Genomic DNA, 17,627 nt, shown 5'->3' with positions numbered 1-17,627 from the left:
GAAAAGAATTGCGCTCTGAGTTCCTCTATAACTTTCTGCTGTTGCTTATTTACTATCGATGCTATTAATTCATACATTTGAGCTGAGCTAGTGTCGTCTGCACTTATTCTGGGTGGGCATTGGGTTTTCTCCATTTGTTTCTGCATTTGATTCTTTACTGCAGATGTTATTAATTCAGGGATTTCTATTTTTCAATTTCCAATCTGAGTTCCTGTATACCTTTCTGCAGCTGTTTCTTTATTTCAGAAGGTGTTGATTCATTGCTTTCAGCTGTGTAATTCCAATTTGTTGTGTGTTAGTGTCCTTTGCACTTGTTATGGTTGGGCTTGGGTTCTGAGATTGCATTTTGTTCCTTCTCGTCATTTTGTGTAGCATTGTCTTCTGACCTTTGTTGTAGATCTTTGTTGCAGTTATAACCTTAGCACGTACTGAAATTCAGGTTCAGATGTACAAAGTTTGGATTTATCCAGCTGTGCCCAGCTTGGGTCTAGCTGCTGTGCTCAGCTCCTTCCTGCTGCTGCCCTTGGGGGTGAACCTATTGCGCCCTTCTGGGAAGTTTTTCTGCTCCTGGACTGGCTGGGTGGTTCTATCCTGTATATTCTCTGCAGGGATTGCAGCTGCAGGGTATCACACCAGCCCTGTATGCCAGGCGTGAGCTGAGCCTGGAGAGGACAAGGTAGAGTAGAGGGCCAGAGGCAGCTCTCCCACACACTCATAGGGCCTGGGCTAGGACTGGGTGTCGGGGTTCCCGGAACACGGCAGAAATTCCTACTCAGCGGGCGGGGTCGGGGAGGTGCTTCGGAGTGGTGGGGAGCATCCCAAGTCGGTGGAAGAGGGTCTCACCCATGCTGCGCCTGGGCTGGGACGTGTAGTAGGTCCCACTGGCGCAGGGTAGCTGGCAGCTCTCCCACGCTCACCGGGCCTGGGCTAGGACTGCGTCTGGAGCTTTTATTTTCTTGGGACCTTTGGCAATGTTAACTAATGTCCTTGGGGTACTATTTTGTTATGGCAGAGTTAATATCTGTTTTATCTGAGGTTGAGGAAATGTGTATATGGGTTTTAGTGCCATGCATGACATAATAATATGTACTCTGTTAAATAATTTTAAAAAAATCAATAGCATGTTGTGTAGTTTTTAATGTCAGTAAGATCTAATATTTTGATTTTTTTCTTTTTTTCACCATTTCCCATCACTACTATTATTTGAACTACTGTCATCTCTCAGTTGGACCATTGTAGTGGCTGTGTAGTTATCTTTGCTTCCAGTTATGATCTTCCGTAGTTCATTTCCCACTTAGCCTGCGTGATCTGTTTAAACATTAGATTGTATCAGCCCTTTGCTGAAAAATTCAGCCGTGTTTCCTGTAACAGTAAGGCCAAGATAGTTTAGAATTCGTACTTATTCTGGGCAGGGATATTCATGTGTGTTCACCAGTTTTTCTGAAGTGTCTTAAAGAGTCATGTATAAATCAAGCCCTCTGAAAATCTGTTGAATATAAGTGAATCAGCTTCTTGGCTTTGGCGAGTTATTTTCTTTTTCTCTGCCTTTGTCCCAGCTTACACTGGCTTTATTTTTATTATTTTTTTATTTTTTAATGTATTTAGTATAGGGTCTATAAGGCCTCACTATATTCATCCTCCCAAGTACTGGGATTACAGGTGTGCACCATCACACCCAGTCTCAGCTGTCTCAGCAGATCCTGGGGTCAGGGCAGGATGGAGATGAACTACATTGGCTTTATTTTTTTGTATTAGTCAGCTTTTTGTTGCTATGACAGATATCTGAGATAAATATAACGGGATTTTTTGGGGGTACGGGATGGGCTCATAGTTTTTGGGGTTTCAGTTCGTGGTCTTTGGGGCCTGTAGTGAAGTGATTAAAAAATTTTTTTTGGAGGCAGTATATCTTGGTGGTAGTGTTAAGCACAGGAAGCTGCTTGTCCTATAGTGGCCAGGAAGTGCTAAAAGAGGGTGGACCATTGTCTCAATATCCCTTTCAAGAGCACATTACCAGTTACCTAAATTTTTTCCAGTGCACTCTACCTCCTAAAGGTTTTGTCACCTCACAGTAGTGGCAGGGATTGGGGACCAAGCATTCAACACATAGCCCGTTGGGGGCAACATTCAGGATCCAGTCTGTAGCAGTTCTCTTGCTTGAGTTGGCCAACTTTTACTGTTTTTAGCTTTTTGCAGAAACTTTCCTGTGCTTGGAATATTGTATCCCTGACCTTCTCATAGATGGGTCTTTCTTGTTACTGTATTCCATCATCATAATACGTCTATTACCAGTTTGCCTTTTAAAAAATTAAATTTTCTTGGGCTGGCCAAATAGCTCAGCAGACTAAAGTCCCTGCTTAGATAGATACAGCTCCCGGGGTTCCATTCCCAGTGCACAGTGCTGGCCCCACCCTTGGGGCATGCTGAGACAGCAGTTGAGACTGGGCATGGTCGTGTGTGCCTCTATTCCCAGCTCTTGGGAGGCTGAACACAGGAGAATGACTATAAGTCCGATCTATGTAGTGAGACCCTGTAGACCCTGTACTAAAAATACAAAAATAAAAAATAAAATAAATAAAATACGTTTTCTTTGAAAAATAAGTGGTAAATCATGTGATCTAGAAAATTTAAGAAAATGTTTTAAGAGGTAGGACAATTTCTTTATCATGTAACTTTTAGTCTGAGTTAAAATTTATTTTAGTATCGTTATCCTACTAAAGGCTCCTAAATATTTAAGTTTAAACACCGTACCTGAAGACCTGTATAGTTAATGTCTCATCTTGGGTACCTTTCTTTGAAAATGAGACTAGTATGAACCACTCCAACTTTCCACCCCTCGCATTTACAAGTACTCTTGAGGTTTTTTCCTTCTGGTTTTCCCTGACACTTTTTTTTTTTTCCTATAAGATCAATTCTTCTTTGGAATTAATGATACTATCGTCTGTGCCCATAACATCATCTTTTCCATTTATTCAGATGTTTGTTCTATAAATTATTAACTTTGCTTTCCTTGGCCTCACAAAGCATAGCCTGGCATATAGAAATTGTTAGTTGAGGCCGGGGAGATGGCTCAGTGGAATAAGTGCTTCCTTGGCAAGCACAAGGGCCTGAGTTCAATCCCTGGTTCCGCCAAAAAAAAAAAAAAGAAAGAAAAGAAATTGTTAGTTGACTATAATGTAGTTTTTGAGGCTTGGGTATTTATCCTCACTGTGTGACTTGGGAATATTATCATATCTAAGCTATAATTTCAATAATTATTTCTTAATTAAAACGAGACATAAATAATACCTAATGTTTGTTTGGGGGATATAACTAAGTAGTGGATTGTATGTGTTTCATATAGTCTTTGCAATGTTAGCCTAAATTTGGTGGCCTGAAACAAAGGAAATGTATTCTCTCACAGTTTTGGAGGTCGGAAGTTTGGAAATAGTTTCACTGGGATCAAGTCAAGTTATTAAGAAGGATATATATGTTCTGGATGCTTTTGGGAAGAATCTTCCTTATTCTTTCTGTATTCAGTTGACTGTCGGTATTTCTTGGTTTGTTTCTTTACTTTCCCTCCCCAATAATCTTTCTGTAGTTCTGTCTTGTAAGGATACTTAGAACCTCATTCACTGTAAAATCCTTATCTGTAATCATAGGTACAGAAATCCTTTCTCTGTATATGAAAACGTAGTGATTGGGACCCATTATCTATCTTTTGTTGCTACAGGCATGGAGGGTAAAAGCACATAGATATTACAGAGCCTGGTGAAAAGGACTTGAACTTTCAGGATAGCATGAAGAACAATATAAAATTTTCAAAAAGACTTTATTCATGCAGTTGCATATGAGCTAGAGAGTGTAAGAAAAAGGATTTAAAAATCTAGATGAGGGAGTAAAAAAAAATCGAGAGGAAGAGCTGACCAAATAGCTCAGCAGATTAAAATGCCTGCAAGCAGGCACAGGGGCCAAGAGGTTCAATCCCTGGGCCTGCTGTGCCAGCCCTGCGCATGGGGTGCACTGAGACTATGATTGAGACTGGGCGTGGTGGTTTGTGCCAGTAATCCCAGCACTTGGGAGGCTGTAAACAGGCGGATCACTACGAGTCCGATCTAGTAGTGAGACCCTGAACACCCTGTAGACCCTTCCCTAAAATGCAAGGGGAAAAAAAATGAATGAATGGAATTGAGGAATTAATATTTTATTGGATAAATGGAATATGTAAATTGAAGGTGTTGTTTCATTGTTAGCTTTTTATTTTCCTGGTTAAAATTGTGGAAGTATTTATAGTTTTGGTGTTACGGTTTATGCAGGAAGTAATATATCTTAGGAGGTAGGTGATAGTTGTGGAAGAATATAGTAGAGGATTACTGAAAATTGGGTATTTATTTTCTCTGTTTTCTACAGTGATTTTAGTCAGAATAGTATAAAATCCTTAACTGACATAACTTAACTGTCTTTTTCATTTTTCTAACAGGTTCTTTGGAATGGACACAAGCTCAGTGGGAACATTAGAATTGACTGATCAAACTCCTGTTTTATTAGGGAGTACGGCCATGGCAACAAGTCTCACGAATGTGGGAAATTCATTTAGTGGTCCACCCAATCCTTTAGTATCTAGATCTAGTAAATTTCAAGACTCACCAGTGGAAGATGATGATGATGTTGTTTTTATTGAACCTGTACAACCTCCCCCACCTTCTGCTCCCGTGGTAACTGATCAAAGAACCATAACATTTACATCAAAAAATGAAGAACTGCAAGGAAATGATTCTAAAATTCTCCCATCCTCGAAAGAATTGGCTTCTCAGAAAGGAAGTGTAAGTGAGACAATTGTCATTGATGATGAAGAGGACATGGAAACAAATCAAGGGCAAGAAAAAAACTCTAACTTTGTTGAAAGGAGACCTCCTGAAACTAAAAACAGAACAAATGATGTGGATTTCTCCACTTCCAATTTTTCAAGAAGTAAGGTAAATGCAGCAATGGGTAGTAGTGGTATCACCACAGAACCAGACTCTGAAATTCAGATTGCTAATGTTACAACCCTAGAAACAGGTGTAAGCTCTGTGAATGATGGCCAATTAGAAAATACTGACGGGAGAGATATGAACTTAATGATTACACATGTAACATCACTGCAGAATGCCAACTTGGGAGATGTCTCTAACGGACTGCAGTCAAGTAATTTTGGTGTTAATATACAAACATACACCCCGTCTTTAACTTCACAGACCAAGACTGGAGTAGGACCTTTTAATCCTGGTAGAATGAATGTGGCAGGAGATGTATTTCAGAATGGAGAATCTGCAACTCATCATAATCCTGGTAAGCAACAAGTAATACTCCTGCCCTATGAAAATGTAAAAGGTCTGGTTGATTTTTCCTTATAACAATTGGTGTTACCTTGTGTAATTTTGTCATGCGAAATAGGTTAATTTTGTGGAGTTTCAAGGGGATTTTTAGATGAACACAAAATGATTTATGTTTAACAGTTTAAAAAATTTTTCATGATGTACTTTTTGCTATTATATTTTTATTAATGTTTTAATATTCTCGAGAACCAAAAGTTTACTAGCACCCTCAAAGAACAGTTGTATAAAAATTTGAATTTAGATTTATATCTACTTTGCTTGTCTGTAGTTTCCATATTTTTTTTGAGTTGGATAAGGTTTTTTTTTTTAAATTTTCTATTTCAACTATGAAGAAAACCCAAACATACTCCCTTAAAAAAATATTTAAAAGAGTAAATGACGTGCCAAAGACTGTACACTTGGGAGGACGGAGTTCAGACAGGGTCTTGGTATATAGTTCAAACTGGCTTTTGAACTCTGTGTAGCTCAGGCAGGAACTGCTGGTGGAGTGCCACTCCTAGTTTGGGCTCCACTATGCTGGGCAAAACACTGTACATATTTAACACACACAACTTGATGGTACCGGAGTCCTTGTGTTTAGTTTGACTGCCTATCCAGTTTTGTTTTTTAATTAGTACTTCATTAATTGTTGCTTTTTAAGATTTTAATTTTATTGAGAAATATGAATGAGACAGTTTCAAAGCTGATTAATAGGACAGTTTCGATAATCAATACATTGTACATTGTTATCTTCTTAATGGTTATCCATAATACAAGAAGCAGACAGGATATCCTGTCCAAACACTATTAGTACACATCTTCTCATTGAATTAAGAAAAGTAGCTGTATGTCTATCCTATTTTGTATATATAAGTACAAAGTAATCTTTCTTTTGTATCCCCTTTTTTTGGTTTAGTCCTATCAGAGGTGAATATTCTGTTGGCATCTAAATACTATAGGTGTTTGAATTCAGCTAAACAATCCAACACTGTCTAGCAGTCTATAATAAAATGTTAATTTTTTTTTTTTAATGGAACCAGGGATTGAACTCAGACCCTTGCTCTTGCCAGGGAAGCACTTATTCCACTGAGCCATCTCCCCGGCCAAATTATTTCATTTTTAAAGATGGTTAGACAGTCAGGCATGCTAGCATATGCCTGTAATCCTTGCGCTCTGGAGGTTGAGGCACAAGGATTACTGTGAATTCAAGGCCAGCCTGTATTGCATAGTGAAACCCTATCTCAAAAAGACCTAAATAAGAAAAACAACAACAAAAAAGATTGGTAGATTTTTATAGTGAGATCTTGTAGACTGTGTACTAAATACATTAAAAAACAAAACACCCCACCAATTTGATTGTCTGCCTCTTCTTTTGTCCAGTGTAATATTTCTCTGGGTCTGTCTCATTGTTTCATCATTTCAGGCTTATTAACTTTATAAATTGCACAGAATAATATGGGATAACTTTAGTAGGCAGTATTTCTATTTTGAATAGCACCTTAGATTAGTGAAGAATGTTTGGAAAATGTGTATAGTAAGAATGAGGGGGAGGATTCCCTATAGTCCTATTATAGTCTTAGTAAGTAAAGATCACCACTGTCAATGACTTGAATCATTGTCTTTTAGTCATTTTTCTTTGTGGTCTATCTCCTTCCTTCCTTCCTCCCTTCCTCCCTTCCTCCCTTCCTCCCTTCCTCCCTTCCTCCCTTTCTCCTTTTCTTTCCTTTTTTTTTTTTGGCAGAACCAGGGATTGAACTCAGGCCTTTGTGCTTGCCAGGGAAGCACTTATTCCACTGAGCCATCTCCTCAGCCCTGTGATTTTTTTTCTTTTAATACAGATTTACATGTCAGGATCTTGCTATGTAGTTCAGACTGGCCTTGCACTCACTGTGTAGCCCATGCTGACCTTGAACTCTAGGCAGTCTTCCTGCCTCAGCCCATCTGAGTGCTGGGGTTATAGGCAGTTGCCAGCATGCCCAGCAAAATGGGCATTCTTGATAAAAAATTTTTAACCTAGCTTTAAGGCAGCTCTGTATAGTTTTGTTTGTTTTTGGTTCACTCAATGTTATACTGTTTTTTCATATCATTGACATACAAGTTTTAATGGTTGCTCAATCAATGCCTATTTCTATATTTGGTTTTTACATCATTTCCTATATTTTGTTACTGTGGGTAAAAGATGAATGCTTTTGTTCATGTTTCTCATTATTTCCTTACATTATGAGAATCTAATAGAGGTGAAATTATTGAGCCACTTCTCATAACCCCAATAAAATTTGGTTTAGAAATAAGTACAGTTTTTCCTAAGACCCTTTCCCTGTGTGCACATGTGCCCACACATGTATGAGTCAGTGTTACTGTGAATTTGTGTGATCATTTCTTAATGTATGGAAGTTGTAATACTGGCTTTCCCAAAAGCTCTTACCAATTTACACTGCTACTGGCTATATGTTAAACTGATTTTCTCTGTAACTTTAATAATGCTCAAATTAGTTTTAAAGTAGCTGTTTTGTATGTTGAGTATTGACATTTTTAAAACGTGAATGTGGAGAAGAAAATAATATTCAACCTCATCACTGAGAATTGATAGTACAAATAATTCTAACTTGAGAACATAGTATACGGTTTAGCTATTGCTCCTTTCCTTCATACCTTTACATACCTAACAATAGATCTTAATGTTTTGTCTTTATCAACCTAATGTGTATGAAATTTAATTCTCTACTTGGCTTAGTTTAAACTTTTCCTATTTAAATACTCTTCTTAAAAATATTTTTGTAAAGAAAAAGTTTTGTGGGTATGTCTTACTATACTGATTTCTTCAAGAACTTTCTGAGTCAAAGGGAATGAATAATTGTAGTCCTTTTTTTTTTTTTTTTTTTTAAGTTAAAAATTCCTTAATTTTTTATTCCTGGTACCACTACCACAATTTACAGGGCAGTAGTATACCTGATATATTGAAAAGAAAGAAAAAGACAAAGCTACAACAGATAAAAAAAACCCTCAGGAATGTACACCTAATTGACACTACAGTGCATTAATCAATAGCTGCACTTTTTGCATACAAAAAGTGTGGCTATGACACTCCTGAATCAGAAGGGTTTCCTGTTTAAGCTGCAGTAACTTTTCTGACTGGATCATCATTCCTTCTGTGGCAGATTTTTATAGTTCCTCTAATGGGACAACCGTCTCAAAGTAACCTACAGCTCTCCTGACAACTCCTTGCTCTCCTGCTAAGAACTATAGCTCTTTTCTGTTTTTTTTTTTTAAAACCTTCTACCATATTTACCACTTCCACCACCAGATCCATAACCAACACCATAGGGACTGCCAATGCTTCTTCCACCAAAACTGCTCCCATTCATGGTTCCATAATTTGACTGCTGTTGTCCACTATAATTTCCAAAGTCATTATAGTTTCCACCACCCCCGTAGTTACCACCACCAAAGTTTTCCTCCTTCATTGTAACCATCATATCCTCCTCCACCATCACCGTATCCACCACCTTGGTTTCCATATCCTGGTCCACCAGCACCATATCCTCCTCTACTATTGTAGCCAGGACCACCACCATAGTTTCCACCATCACCTCCAGATCCATTATGTCCACCATCATCTCCTCCATAACTACCTCTGCTACCACCTCCTCCACCATTCTTCCACCAAAGTTTCCACCACATCCACAATTCCCTCCACCACCTCCAAATTTCCTCCATGACCCATAAAATTGCCAAATCTTCCTCCTTAGCCTCTTTGTGATCCAGCAGACTGCATCTCTTGTTCAGAAAGGACCTTTTTCACTTCACAATTATGCCCATGATGATAAATGTGTGGTATTACTGAACAATTTTTTAGCTGTGTCATTATCATCAAAAGTTAAAAAAGCAAATCCTCTCTTTTTCCCACTCTGCCTATCTTCCATAACTTCTATGGTTTCAATCTTGCCATATTTTTCAAAGTAGTCTTTCAAATTATATTCTTCTGTGTCTTCCTTAATACCACCAACAAAAGTTTCTTCACTGTTATATGGACACCAGGCTTTACTGAATCCTCTCTAGAAATAGTTCTCTTTGGTTCCACTACATGCCCATCAACTTTGTGTGGTAGAGCACACATTGCTGCATCCACCTCTTCAACACAAGAGTAAGTCACAACACTAAAGCCTCTGGAGCGTTTTGAGGATCTCTCATTACCACACAATCTGTGAGTGTACCCCATTTCTCAGAAGTGTTCTGTTAAACTATCATTGATAGCTTCAAAACTCAGGCCACCAATAAACAGCTTCCTCAGCTACTCTGGTTCCTTTGGATCATGGCCCTCCCCACTCCATCGGCAATGGCCGTATAGCTGGGGGACGACTGGGCAGTGGTTTTACCTTCATTTTGAGACTGGACTTGCCTCTTCCAACTCCAGTTCAATATTGAATAATTGTATTCCTATTCAGTTAAACTCTTAACCTAAAAGAATATAACATACTCATAAGAAAAATATAAACAAATAGATTATTATTATTGTCTTTTATGTATTTGGTACAGGGTCTCACTACCCAGCTCAGACTTGTAGTGATCCTGCTATTTAAGTCTCCCCAGTCCTGGGATTGTAGATGTGCGTCATTAGATCTAGTCTCAGCGGCCTGCTCAGCTTGCCTGGGGGCTGGGGCGGTGTGGCATGTGGTGCTGGGAACCACTTTTTTTTATATTTATGAATTAGCTCTTGTACTTATGGGCTTTTTATTTATAGTACAGAATAATAGATTAAGAATTATAAAATCTTGGCTATTGGTTCTTTCTTTCTTTCTTTTTTTTTTTGTTTTAAGTGGAAAAAAAAGTATATATTTAGAATCAGCCAGCTGGACTCAGTTTAGATGATCCCAATTTTGTTGGCATTATCCAATGCATCATAATCAGCCAATCGAACATATGCCATTTTCTCTCCATCAGGCCTCATTAGGTTATTGACCTTGGCAACATCGATGCCATACAGCTTCTTTACAGCTTGTTTGATTTGGTGCTTATTTGCTTTGACATCCACAATGAACATGAATGTGTTGTTGTCCTGGACCTTTTTCATGGCTGACTCTGTGGTCAGGGGGAACTTGATGATGGCATAGGGGTCAAGTTTGTTTCTCCTGGGGGTACTCTTCTGAGGTTATGTGCGCCGCCTCCATAGCCGGTGTCTTGGGACACGGAAGGTTGGTGACATTCATATCTTTTTGTGGCTGTGGATGTCTTTCAGCACAGCCTTCTTGGCCTTCAATGCTTTTGCTTTGGCTTCAGCGTTGGGAGGGGTAGGGGCTTCCTTCTTGGCCGTTGGCACCATCTTGGTAAAAAGACCTTTATATTGGTTATTGAAGTAATTGTAGTTTAGACAAATTTAACTGCTATCTCTGTGCTTACATGATTGAGGATTTAGTCAAAGTAATTAGGTCTTTTCTATTCTAAAATATTTTTCACTGTTGGAAGTGGTGAAAATATGAAAGGGAAATGTAAGGGCTGAAAAATAAATAAAACTTTTTAAATAAATAAACTTAAAAAAAATTCTGGTAAAGCTAAATTGACAAAAGAAAAATACCTTTTTCCCAAACTAAGGCAGTAGATGCCCTCAAGTTTAAATAGATTCCTTTAAGTATGTATTCAGAAGATAAGCCTACAAAATCGAAAACTTTGTAGAATCAGTATGTGTGTTGAAGAATGAGAAATTTTCTATCACTTGCTTCAGCAGTTTTTGAATGAATGCCTTTGTTTTCTTTGAGATCAATTCCTGGTTCTTAGAATAATTTGTTGTCTCATTGATTATTTTTACCTATTGGTAAATATTGTTTTTTTTTTTTTTTCTGTAATTTAGCATGAAAACAGGATTTCAGAATTAGACTGGTTATGCTCTATATAAAGTTTTGTTTTTATAGGTGTATTTTGGAATTGAGTAAAATCCAAATAGCACTGTGTTCAGTTCTTTGAAACTATATTAGGTTGATGAAATAGGGCAGAGTCACCAAATTACCCTCATTGAGGTGTTTGCAGTAAAGTTTTTCCAGATTCTGGTTATATTTGTACTGTATTTTCTTTTTCTTTTTCTTTTTCTTTTTCTTTTTCTTTTTTGGTTGTTTGTTTTTGTGATACCAGAGATTGGACTCAGGACCTTGTGCTTGCCAGGCAAGCACTTATTTTACTGAGCTATCTCTCTGCTCTTGTACTATATTTTCTGTGTAAGGGCAGTTTTTGTGTATCTAGGTTCAAAATTCAGGAGAGAGTATAAAGGCCAAACATTTTGAGAAATCAAGTAGTTGAAATTAGAAAAAGTGGCCTGAGAAATTTTAAAAATGAAGATAGGTCATGGAATTGATTGTGTCACAACGAGTGTGTGAAATGGGACTTGGTGTAACAAACCAGACACTTCCTACCTAGTGAGTACTAAGAAAGCTCAGCATGAAAAAGAAAAGATGAGTAACTTTGCACTCCAGTGCAAATAGATATTCCCCTGGGCTGTGTGATGTACTTAGTCTGCAATGGTAGAGTAATTTGATGTTAGATTGTTCATTATATGTTGATATGTGTAGTGGAGTGTTAACTGGTGGTCAACTTGTTATACCCAGTTGAATTGAACTAGCTTGATAATGGGTGTGGGAGGCCCACCTGAGGCCCACCTTTATGCTGCTTTGTTGCCAGCAGCATAAAAAGCAGAATGGGAGACTCCATTGAGAGGCTGTTAGGGATACTGTTTGAAGAATCTGTTGGAGCTGTTGGTAGCTGCTGCTTGTCTTGGGCTATTCTGCTGGAGGACCTTGTCATGCTGGCTTTCCTGATGAACTTGGCTGTTCTTGTTGCTGGAGGAGCTTGGGACCTTTTTTGTCCTTTAGAATGGCTGTAGTTCATATTGGGGAAGCTCTGTTCTTTATTATCTTGAGCATTGTTTCCTGGCTCCAGAGGGGACAGTGGTGTACTGCTCAGTTTCATGGAGAACCTTGTCACATTGGCTTTCCTGATGGGAACTCAGCTTTCCTCACTGCTGGAGGAGCTCCAGACCTCACTGTTGCTGAGGATGGCTTTTGGGGAGAACTTTGATTTCTGGCTTGAGTATTGCTTCTCCAGTTCAGGTCCCTCCGCCTGCTGGCACAGATCCTTCATCCCCCTGGTATAGATTTTCTAGCTTCCACCACTGACCTTTGGGCCTTTCCAGCACAGATCTGTGAAGGGAGCTTGTATGAGACACTGCTGTGGGCTCTAGGTCTCCAATTAAACTTGTGAGAGGCATTGTTATGGACTCTAGGCTTTTAGCTGAACTCATGCAAGATATTAGGATCCAGGCCCTCAGGTGGATTCTTGGGTCTTTAGTGTGTGGACAGATTTCCTGCACTCTTGTGTATGATGCTTTGAGTAATTATAAAATAATCTTTTTATTTTATTTTATTTTTTCATGCTAGGGATTGAACTCGGGATCTTGTGCTTGCCAAGCAGGTGCTTATGTTGCTGAGCTATCTTCCTGATCCCCAAAAATCTTATCAAATAAAATATGTTCTGTATTGTTTCCCTTGCAAGAACCCCAAACCATGACAGTATGACACCATCATTTCAGTGTAACACTGCTTTGACTTTGATTAGCTTATGTCTTACATTTAGGTATTATTGAACTAAACATTGGGAAAACGCATTTATAAGAACATTTGGAAGTAATGATACATGAACCTTACTTACTATGCTTGTGTTACATTTGTTAAAGGTTCTGTTTTGTCAAGGTGTTTTTACTTTTATTTGATGTTTTATACTTAAAATAATATTCTCTAAGTACACGATCACTCATTGATTCTTTTAAGTGCTTCTTAAATGCTATTCACTAATTTATTTCATATATTATCTCATTTAATGTTTCATATGAGGTTGGTACTGTTTCCTATTAGGGAAGCACACAGTTGAAGCAGCATTCCAATCTTACACATAATGGGAGCTGGAATGCAAATGAACCTGCCTTTCTTCCTTCCTCACTCCTTTCCTTTCTTCACCTTTACCTTTTCCTTTTGAGACAGGGTCTTACTACATAGTTTAGGCTGTCCTCCAATTCCTGCCTCAGTCTTTCAAGTGTTGGGATTACAGGTATGCACCACTCTACCCAGCTTGCATTTTTTGACAAGTAAAAATGCCATATTTTTATCATGTATAACATGTTTAAAATATATTTACATTGTAGAATAGAGAAGTGGGAAGTAATTAACATGCATTCACATAATTGTGAGACTATTTAAAATGGGTTCACAGAAAATTTTGATTACATTTTTATTCAAACATTCTTACCCTGAAACTCTGTGTACCTCTTTTCTCTGTTGCTGCTTCATTAACATGTTAATCTCACTAAAAATGGAAAGGTAAATGATTTCTCCGGTAGAGATATCAGTATATATAAACCCCTGTTTCATTACACTCCCTTCTGCATTTTGTTTTTCAGATTCTTGGATTTCCCAGTCAGCATCATTTCCCCGTAATCAGAAACAGCCAGGGGTGGATTCTCTATCACCAGTGGCCTCACTTCCCAAACAGATCTTCCAGCCTTCTGCCCAACAGCAACCTACTAAACCTGTTAAGGTCACTTGTGCAAACTGCAAAAAACCTTTACAGAAGGGACAAACAGCTTACCAGCGGAAAGGATCAGCTCACCTCTTTTGTTCAACCACTTGCCTTTCTTCCTTCTCTCACAAGCCTGCTCCAAAGAAACTCTGTGTTATGTGTAAAAAGTAAGGTTTACCTTTCAGTGTAATTCCATATAGTTCAATATTGGTGGTAAAAATTTCAGTAGTTCTTTCATGAAAATCGTTTAGTTGGTAGTCTAAAATTTTAGTATTTTTATAGATGAATGTATAAAGATAGTGGTTATATATAAAATTTGGTTATGTATGAATATAATCATTTTTAAAAAAATCTTAAAGCCAAATTTAAATTTGTAATGGCTTTTGTAATTACTCTGTCAAGTCCAAGTGACTTATAGATAGAGGTTACTGTTTTTGTAGGCTTTAGGGTTGATCTAGATAGGCCCTTGTCATACAATTTTGTCTGTTATCTCTGACTTCCTGAATTTGTAAAAGTACATGAATATTTATGTTTTTTAATCCAGTAATTTATTTTAAGATACTGGGGCTTGAACCCAAAGCTTTGCAGAGTTATGGGAAATGCTATACTATTTAGTACATTATTATAATAATGTAACTCTTTGCCAGATAAAAATGGTAGTTGATATGAGACTAATTCTGTATTGAGACTAATTCTGTATTAAAATAGGTCAAATCTCATACTGTTTTTAGATTGAGATCATTTTAATTTATTTTGTAATAGGGTAACACTATGTAGTTCAGGTTGGCCTTTAATCTATTGTGTAGAGGACAGGCCTTCCTTGAATTTGCAGTGAGCATCATACCTCAGCCTCCCAAGTGCTGGAATTACAGGCATGTTCCAACATGGCTGGCAAAATTGAGATTATTTTAAATTGGCAAGTCTTTGTGGTTTTAGGTTTGTTTTGAACATCAAGTGATTAGAAGTACTTGTTTCATGACTCAGGTACCAGGTTTTTGTTAGATTGTAAACATAGGTTTTCCTGTTAGGTCTTTTTTAATATCTAGCTTCCCTGTTTAAAAGTAAATGGACACCCTTTCCTGTGTCCTTTTAAGGTTGACACAGTGCCTTAAGAGGCTAACACAGAAGGGTAAAGGAAGCCTCCATAAAACCCAGAGAAGAGCCTGAAACTCCTCTTTGGATCCTGTCTGGAGTCACAACTGAAAAAGAAAAAAAAAAAGTAAATGGAGAGGGCCTGCCAGATAGCTCAGCAGATTAAAGCACCTGCTTAGGCAGACTCAGGGACTGGGGTTCGATCCCCTGGTGTGATGTGCTGCCCTCGCCCCCGGGGCGTACTGAGACAGTGAATGAGACTGGGCATGGTGGCAGTGCCTGTAATCCCATTGTTTGGGAGGCTGAAAACGGGAGGATCACTACCAGTCTGATCTGTGTAGTGAGACCCTACAGACCCTGTACTAAATACATTTAAAAAAAAAAAAAAAGTAAATGAGATGTGGTATATTATAAACAAGGTCAAACCAGGTGGATTTTCTGTACTATCTCTTAGAACAGCCCAAATGTGTAAAGCTATTTTTAGATTTTAGAACTCTGGAAAGGGCTTAGCACTCTGAGGATCCTTAATAAATTGAAATATAGAAACAGTTATATTACAGTTTTTAGGTTGCTTTACAGTAGTAGACTTAAATACTTAAATAAGAGGGTCTTGAAGTTTAGAATTTCCTTTAAAGGGAGAATTTCAAAGGTCATTGTGATGTGTTAATTTGTAACATTTCTAATTGGGGTTGAAGAGGTACATAGAACATTGGAGGTGGGATTGAAGCACAAAAGATTTCAGTTACAGTCTCTTGCATATATGGTATGTTCACTGACTGGAGGAGAGGAATTCAGGTACTATAGGTACTATAAATTTAAATGTCAATAAAATTAGTCCATGACATTGACTCCTTTTAATTTATATCTATTTTGTTTTAGTGTTTCCAGTGTCTGAAAACTTTATTACTGAATTTAAAGATAAATTGGGTAGTTGTAAGGATATAACAGCTTAAAGTACTTTCACTTCTCAATCTTTATTGCCAAGTTTTAAACAGTAAAAGTAAGTTTCCCAGATTCAAAAGTGATATTTGATTTCTTTGACTACATCTATGAGATAAAGTGTCAGCTATTACTCTTATTTATACTTAATTTCTTTTAAAATGGAATTTTACTTTCAGTCATATCTCTTATTTTATAGAGATATAACTACAATGAAAGGAACCATTGTTGCTCAAGTGGATTCAAGTGAGTCCTTCCAGGAATTCTGTAGTACATCTTGTTTGTCTCTCTATGAAGACAAACAAAATCCTAGTAAAGGAGCTCTAAATAAGTCAAGATGTACAATTTGTGGTAAACTAACAGAGGTTTGTATTTTTATACTTTTATTATTTGGCTGTAGCTAGGACTGTTTTAAACTTTTAATAGATATTATTACACATTTTTTATTAATGTGTTTCCTTAAAAGTGAAGATACATCAAATGAAAACTGTCTTACTATGACGTTTCACTTTCACATAGGCAACTGATTTAGGACAAAAATGTCAGTTGGCTGGGTTTTTTTTTTTTCCTAAGGTTGAGAATGGTCACATATTATAGCATTGTGGTTGATTGTTTTAAAAAAATCTAATAGTATGTTTATTTAAATAAGCAAGTAGACTATATATTTTAAAAAGACAAGTACTCTTGCTGTGAGGTAGAAGTGCAAGAAAAAGTTTAAGTTTTCACTGGCATATAACTTTAAATAAAATAAAAGATATATATATATATATATATATATATATATATATATATATGTCATTTGAGTTATTTATAATTTTGGTTTTCCCTCCTTTTCTAGTACAGTATAATTTGTAATTCCTTTGGGAGTTGTAGAAAGATTCTTAGTATGTTTATAAGTTTATTTAGCAACACTATCTAAATGTAGTTATCATTTTTTTGTGTAAAGAAACTTATGTCACTTGTGAATGTTTTGCTTTGTGTGAAAACAATTGAAAGAATTTATAAAATACATTTACTTTTGCTTTTCTCCAAACAATCCATGTTTCTGATGGGTCACTGTTAACTTAGTTACCTGAAGACAGATCTGTTTTTTAAAATTCTGTCTATTTTTCTTTTAGATTCGTCATGAAGTTAGCTTTAAAAATATGACTCATAAGCTGTGCAGCGACCACTGCTTTAATAGATATAGAATGGCCAATGGTCTAATAATGAATTGCTGTGAACAGTGTGGAGAGTATTTGCCTAGTAAAGGTGCTGGAAATAACGTTCTGGTGATTGATGGTCAGCAAAAAAGATTTTGCTGTCAGAGTTGTGTCAGTGAATACAAACAGGTAATTTGTATACTGATAAAAACTATGTTCTTTTGAATGTGTTTGAAAGTGTTGTAGCAGTTTTATACTAACAGCATTTATTAACCAAATGTCTCTTGGAATCTCAATAAATTCCATTATTGCCTTCATGTCATAAAGTTTACTTCAAATGATCAGATAAATCATATTTTTATGTAGATTATTGGAGGTAAACTTGGGATTTTACATATAATAGTAAAATTTTATTAGTGTGATTTCACTTCTGAATTTTCTTTTTTCAGAGAGGGCTTACAAATACTGTATCATTTCTAAAACTTAGTCTTTTTTTTTCTTTTTTTTTATTTATTTGAGAGAGAGAGAGAGAGAGAGAGAGAGAGAGAGAGAGAGAGAGAGAGAG

The 17,627-nt window shown here is 37.1% G+C and overlaps 1 protein-coding gene and 1 non-coding gene across 7 annotated transcripts in view; both read left to right on the top strand.

The window, feature by feature from the left end:
* Positions 1–17,627, top strand: part of Zmym2 (zinc finger MYM-type containing 2) — a 152,243-nt gene that overhangs the window by 51,547 nt on the left and 83,069 nt on the right. For 4 of the 6 annotated variants that reach the window (XR_002817657.1, XM_023699117.1, XM_004639375.3 and 1 more), the window contains exons 3-6: positions 4,457–5,307; positions 13,771–14,056; positions 16,120–16,285; positions 17,039–17,251. Coding sequence is in view for 5 of the 6 variants with exons in the window: in XM_023699117.1 (XP_023554885.1) it covers positions 4,467–5,307; positions 13,771–14,056; positions 16,120–16,285; positions 17,039–17,251 (1,506 nt within the window). In the remaining variant the exon portion in view is untranslated. The remainder of the gene's footprint in view (positions 1–4,456; positions 5,308–13,770; positions 14,057–16,119; positions 16,286–17,038; positions 17,252–17,627) is intronic. The other 2 variants (XM_023699118.1, XM_023699119.1) reach the window with 1 other exon arrangement.
* On the top strand, positions 14,971–15,090 carry LOC111812077. Its single transcript, XR_002817668.1, has one exon. It is a non-coding gene; the product is annotated as a small nucleolar RNA SNORA26 (small nucleolar RNA).

The sequence above is a fragment of the Octodon degus genome, unplaced genomic scaffold (assembly GCF_000260255.1).
Source record: "Octodon degus isolate 3935 unplaced genomic scaffold, OctDeg1.0 scaffold00111, whole genome shotgun sequence".
In the NCBI taxonomy this organism is placed as follows: domain Eukaryota; kingdom Metazoa; phylum Chordata; class Mammalia; order Rodentia; family Octodontidae; genus Octodon; species Octodon degus.
This window is presented reverse-complemented; position numbering and strand designations above follow the sequence as displayed.